This window comes from Pediculus humanus, genomic scaffold, assembly GCF_000006295.1.
Source record: "Pediculus humanus corporis 1103172108210 genomic scaffold, whole genome shotgun sequence".
In the NCBI taxonomy this organism is placed as follows: Eukaryota; Metazoa; Arthropoda; class Insecta; order Psocodea; family Pediculidae; genus Pediculus; species Pediculus humanus.
The window spans coordinates 45,216-52,063 of record NW_002987780.1 but is presented as its reverse complement, the minus strand read 5'-3'; the positions used below and the strand labels follow the sequence as shown (position 1 = coordinate 52,063).

The window sequence follows — 6,848 nt, the reverse complement described above, 5'->3', positions numbered from 1 at the left end:
GCACCGGTGGAAAAAAAAAAAAAACATCACGGCGGTCAAAGAAGCGGAAAAAGGGGTGAAATACAACAGGAATTTGAAAATCGAAATTTTCCAGGAAGAAGTAAAGGAAACGGAAACGATTCCGGTCATCGTGAAAGCTTTTTTCAAACCATCCCAAAAAAAACATTAAAAGGAAAATTTTCAATAATTTAAAAGAAAAAAAAAACCGTACAGAAAATGATAATGAACCTCATTCCCACATTTTCTAAACCTGGAAAATTACCATGAGGACGTAAAAATGATAATAATAATAACGATAAAATCGGCCGTTATTAATTTTTATAATTGATTAATTTAACAAAAAAAATCAATGAAAAGAGGGGGGGGGGAAATAAAACTTGAAAACCTTTTAAAATTTTACATTTTGGGAGAGAGGGACGGAATCACGGGGAGTGGAAGGGAGGCAAAAGGAGATAATCTCACTTTGTACGTATATAATGGAAAGTTACGCCTAAAGAAATTTTTTTTTTTTTAATTGAACGGGTTCGGGACAGAGTGTAAGAGAAAAACATGGGAAAAACCAAATGATTTTTAATTATTATTTAAGGGATGAACGACGGGGAAAGGATGAGGAATGGGAAAAGTGTAAATCGTAAAAGAATAAAACGGAAATAAAAAAATTTAATTTTTTTTTTTTTGATGGGTTTATAAGTTTTCACGGGTAAAGGTTATTTCTCGACAGATTTATTAACTGGAAACCATTTAAAAGGTTTCAAGGTTTTCTCCCATTTATTTTTAAAGGCGGTAAAGTGTAAAAAAAAAAAAAAAGGAAAAAGAAATCGCGTAATATAAGAAAGAAAGAATGAGAGGAAGAGAGAGAGTGAGAGAGGGAGAAATAAAAATAAAAGAAATAAAATCCAATGGAAAAGATTGATAGAAGAAAATTTAAAGGAAAACAAGAAATGGGTGAGGAAAGGGAAGGGAAGGGGGTAGAGAGGGAGGGAGGGAAAAAGCGAGGAAGGAAAATGGGGAAACTTGAAGAAAAGAAAAGAAAAGAAAAAAAAATGAGAAGTTTATAAGGAGAAAAAGAAAAAGAAAGAAAAAAGAAAAAATTGAAGAAAATTTTCTGCGTGCGTGTGTGGGGGGGCGTGTGCGTGAATGTGTGTGGAAAGATATCTTTTTATAAAACAATTTCAAACGATTTATTTACGTTTTCTTTTTCTCCTTTTTTTTTGTCTTCTCTTTCCTTTTTCTTCTTGCATCTTTTACCGTTTCTTTTTTTTTTTTTTTCCTTTTTCACTAACCTTTTCCATTTATTTATAACAACCTTTTGAAAATAAAATTAGTTTTATTTATTTTATTTTATTTCATTTTATTTTTTTTTATGATTATGATGATGATGATGATGATGAAATTTTCATTTTTATCACATAACAACAACAACAACAACAAAACTTCATTTATTTATTTTATTTATTTTTTGAAATCTCTTTTTCTTTTCTAAAATAAACTACAAATATATTTATACTCCTTCTTCGCATCCTTATAATAATAATGATAATAAATTTTTTTTGTAAGAAAACATACGCGCGCGTTAAAATTTAAATAAGTAAAACTAGTCTTTTAAAAAACAAAAAAAAAATGAAAATTTTTTTAAAAATTTTAAAAATCAAATTGGATACGGAAAATTTTAAGAAAATTTTTTTATTATTATCATCGTTTATTGTTTTTTCATATTGCCAATATTAACGACAAAAAAAATTTTCGTAAAATCAATCCTGCCAACTTAACAAAAAAAAATTTTCTCTCTTTTTAATTAATTGCTTTTTAATTTGTTTTTCGCGTGAAATACGAACGATAATTGATAACTTATTTGGTAATAAAATTTTTTTTATTTTTTATTTTTCTGTTTGTAACATTTCAAAGCGTGTTGAGTTGTTTGTTATTGTTGTTGTTGTCGTCATCGTCGTCGTCGTAATGACTACAATCATTTCCAAAAAAAAAAAAAGAAAAAAGAAACGAAAGGAAAAAAAAAAGAACAATTCCCCGCTGAGTTTTATTAAAATATATTTCACGCTGTGATAGATGACTTATTATCATTATTTTATTTATTAATAACTTACTTACATAAAATTTATGTATTATTAAAAAATAATAAAAATAAATGAATGAATGAAGTAATAACGACAAGTCAGTCATTACTTTACAACCACAACAAAAAAATTTTTTTTTACTTTCTACGACGACGACGACGTTGTTTGTCATCATCATTATTATTATTATTATTAGTTAGCAGACGAAAAAATTTGTTTTTTTTTTTTTTGTGCGTTGTTTTGTTTGGAAAAAAAAAAAATTATAAGAAATAAGGGAAGTAAAGACGATGACAAAGACGAGGATGACGACGAGAGTTAATAAAAGTCTTTGTTCTCGTAAATATTTCAACACACCAGTTGATTCCCACAGTTTTAAAAGAGCCAAAAACATTTGCTCTCATTTTTTTTTTTTTTTTTTTGTGTTAACCCCTTGATTAGTTAGTTCGATTCGAATCGACGCCATCTTTTTTTTTTTATCCGTTTCAGAAAGATTTCGAAACAAAAAGAGTAATAATAATAATAATAATAATGAATATTAGAAAGATGAATTACGTTGAAAAGAATATTCGAAAGATGAAAATTTTTTTTTTTTTTTTTTTTTTCATTAATAAATTCGCTACTTTTTTTTTTTTGTAATTTAAACAGTGGTGCCAACATGTTAGAAAATAAAAATTAATTTTTTTTTTGGTTTGAATTTTCCCAATAAATTCGTTTCGTTTTATGAGTAGAGATCGTTTGTTAAAACGAAAAACAAAATACGTTTTAGTTTTTTTTTTTTTTTTTTTTTTTTTTTTTATGAGTGCGTTTGTTCGTTTGTTGTTTGTTAAAAAAATCGTTTGTTTAATCAATCGAATGAAACAAACAATTATTATTGATTTTTTTTTTTTTTTTTCATTTAAAATATAATCGAATCATTTTAATTTTTATATTTTTATTAAAAAAAAAAAAAGTCGTTTGATTTTATTATATGAAAAAAAAAAAAAAAAAAAAATTAACTTAGTGGGCGACAAATTTAATTTCAGGGTTTCTCCATTTTATTTTATTTTATTTATCGATAGTTAATTGCCCTTTTTCGATTTCGATTTTTTTTTTATTTGGATTTTAATTGTGTTGAGTCCAATCAGTGTAAAATTAAGATTTTTAATTTTTTTTTTTTTTTTATAAAGGGTCGTAAAATAAAAAAAAAATTTGTCGTAATTAGGGGTTGATTATTGGGGTTCGAAGAAAAAAAGGAGGACTGGGAGGGAAGAGGAGAGGGAAGGGGAGGTGGAGGAAATTATCACTTATTTAATAATTAAATAATAACTTTTCATACGACAGGAAATTTTCTTTTTTTTTTTTTTTAAAAAAACCCCTCGTGAAAAAAAAAAAATTAAGATTTATTACTCTGTGTAAATTTAGACGTTATGATTTATTATAAAAAAAAAAAATTGTTCTAGAAGATTCCACGTCGGAAATTTAACGTCGTCGGTAAAATAGAAAAAAAATAAAACGAAACAAATTTTTTTTTAATGATATTAAACGATAAAAAAAAAATAAAAACGATTTAAAATTTAAAAAGAAAAAAATTTTTTTTGGTTTGTTTGTTTTTGTTTGTTGGTTTGTTTTTTTTGTTGTTGTTTGTTTGTACCGGAGAAAAATTTTTTTATCTCCTTCGTAAATTTAACCGATCAAAGTTGTTTTACACTACGAAAAAAAATGTTTAACGTATTAAGAAATTAAGATACGAATAATAAACGATTTTTAAATAAAAAAAAAGGAAAATTTCCTTTTTTTCTTTCCTTTTTTCTTTCCTTTTTTTTCATCATCGAATTTTAAATAAAAAAAATTTTTTTTTTTGTAAAATTAAACCTTTTACATTTTTCTTTTTTCTTTTTTTTTTTTTTTGCTTTCCATTTAAGAGAGAAAAAGGGTAAAAGCCAAAGGAATAATAAAAGAAAAAAAAGGAAAAGAAAAAAAGGAAAGAAATCTTCCCTTTTTTTTATTTTTATAACCATTATTATTATTAAAAAAGGTTTTTTTTTTTTTTATTCAATAATGTTATCGAAAACTCACAACTCAACTAACAAAAAAAAATATAATAATAATAATAATGATAATAATAATAATAATAAATTAAATTTTTATACTTTTTACCTTTGAGTAATTATTACTAAAGCCAAAAGTAATAAAAAAAAATTATATAATATATATATAAATAAAAGTAAAAGAGCACATAGAAAAAAAGAAAAAATGGAAAGAATAAAAGGAAAAAAAGAAAAGGAATGAGAAAAAAAAGGAAAAAAGGAGGAGAAAAAAAGGAATTTTTTTTTTCAAATCGGTGAACAATGTTATTGTTGTAAAAAATAAATTTCGTAAAACTTTTCCTTTTTTTTTTTATCTTAAACGTACAGAAAGAGAGAGAGAGAGAGAGAGAGAGAGAGAGAGAGAATAAAAAATATTATGACAAAGATGATGATGATGATTACGAACACGGACGTAATAATAATAATAATAATGATGATTTCCTTCTCCCCCCTCCCCGATTTTTTCGTAAACGACTGAAAATAATATAAGAAAAAAATGATGATGATGGTTATGAGTGTAAACCTTACATCGATTTATTAATATTTAAAAAAAAAATCATCGTTTGTTCGTTTGTCTGTTTGTTTGTTTGTTTGTGTAAAACTTTTAAAAAAGAAAGAAAATAAATTAATAATAATTATCGAAATGATAATAATAATTAATTAAACGCGCCCGTACGCACTCATTTCATATCGATAAATAATTAATTAACAAGAAATTTCAATCGAATGAATAAGCGGGGGGTTGGGTGTGGAGGATGGGGGTGAGGGAACCACTGAAGAAGAAACACGATGATGATGATGATGAGTGTATCTAAATGGAAAGTGATGGCGGAAGATTAAAATAAAACGCCAGAAATAAAACGAAGAAAGAAAGGAGCGAGAAAGAAGATGCTGGAAGGGGGAAAGATGTGGAGGGAAAAGGATTCCTTTTTGGATGCTCATTGTGGTGGTGGTGGTGTGAGGGCGAAGGGGTCGGGGTTGGGGGGGGGGTAAAAGAGAAAAGTAAAAAGGAAAGATACGGTTTTATAAATGTTATTTTCGCCACATTTCACGAGTTTTTCTCGAGATAAAATTTTGTAACCAGAATATTATTTTTCTCTTTCTTAATTTCATTTCATTGAATGATAAATAATTAATTGTCTTCGAATGAACAAAGGAATGAAAAAAAATTCCTTTTTTTTTTATCCCCTCCCTTTTACTGTTTTTTTCCTTTTTATTTTTTATTTTGATTTTTATTATCATTATCGTAATTATCATAATTTTTTGTTTTCTTTGCAGGAGTATTAAGTGATAATAAAATCCCACTTCGTCAAATCAATGAAGTAAACGAGCCATCATTTGCAATTGCCGGACGAACATTTAAAATAGTCATTAAAGACACGGTTGTTTTACCATGCGAAGTCAGTAATTTAGGTAAGTTTTTTCATTTTTAATTTTTTTTTTTTTTTTACCTTTGACCTTTTTTTTGGGGGGGGGGGGCACAGGAAAAGAAGTGTCGTAGAAAATCATTTAATTCCAAACTTTCTCAATTTTTTTTTTGGGGAAGAAGAAGGAGGAGGAGTAGGGAGTGGTAAAAGAATAATTTAAAAAAAAAAATTTATTTAATTTTATAATCCATAATCGTTAAAAACAAACGAAAATTTTTTTTTTTTTTTGGAAACAAACGACGACAAACAATCGAACAATTTGGCATGAGTCAAATTTTTATCATTATTATTATTATTATTTTTATTTAAAAAAAAAAAAAAAACGTGCCAAATAATATTTTTATGCCAATCATAAAAAAAAAAAAATAATATCGACTGTGTAATTTTTTGACAGTTTTTCCAGAAAATTTTTTTTTTTTTCCTTTTCTTCTGCTTTCATTGTTATCATCATTATCATCATCATCATCATCATCACCATCGTCGTCGTAATGAAATTTAAGACATTTTTTTTTTTTAACTGTCAGGTGAGAGAGAGAGAGAAAGAGTTTTGATAGGTAAACGCACAAAGATAACTGTCACATTTCTTGTCTCTAATGTAATGCGTGTGCATGTGCGTGTGCGTGTACGTGTGAGACTAATTTAATTTCTTTGCCAATCATTTTCTTTTTAAAAAAAAAAATTTTTTTTTTCAAGTGTCGCCATAACGTCTGTCTGTCGCATATTAAAAATTTATCGCCGTAAAAATAAATAATTTTTTTTTGTTTGTTGTTTTTTTTGTCGTAAAATAAATTAAATGGTTGTATCCGGTGAAAGATTTACAGAGAAATTTTTTTGGTCGTAAATAATTTGTTTAAATTTATTTTTGTTAACAAAAAAAAAAAAAAAACACGTTGGAATATCATTTTTGAGACGATGAAAAAAGTGCGTGTGGCGTGCGTGTCGCAACTCTACAAAACCGAATTCGTTAATGTAACGAAAGTTAATTTTAATTGATTTTTTTTTCTTTGGGAAGGGAGACGAAGGTAGGGGATGAAGAGAGTGGTGGTGGTGGTATTAGTGGTAGGGAGGCGATGGAAGAGGGGGAATGGGAAATACCGTTATTATTATTATGAATAAATTATTATTCATTGTTATTAATTATCTTTTTTTTCTTTTTTAATTATTATTGCCGAGGTTTTCGCCATTTTACTTTTTTTTTTTTTTTAATTAAAAAGTTATAATTGTTAATAATGTATGTAACCTTTTTTTTTCTTTTTTTTTTTTTTTTTTTGTTAATTATTTTA

The 6,848-nt window shown here is 26.2% G+C and overlaps 1 protein-coding gene across 1 annotated transcript in view; it reads left to right on the top strand.

The window, feature by feature from the left end:
* Positions 1-5,044: 5,044 nt before the first annotated feature.
* The window catches only part of Phum_PHUM440260 (limbic system-associated membrane protein precursor, putative), a gene marked incomplete at both ends in the record, with an annotated part of 32,884 nt that continues 31,080 nt past the window's right edge, over positions 5,045-6,848 (top strand). The window contains 2 exons of the mRNA XM_002429534.1: positions 5,045-5,093; positions 5,417-5,551. Coding sequence (XP_002429579.1) covers positions 5,045-5,093; positions 5,417-5,551 — 184 coding nt within the window. The remainder of the gene's footprint in view (positions 5,094-5,416; positions 5,552-6,848) is intronic.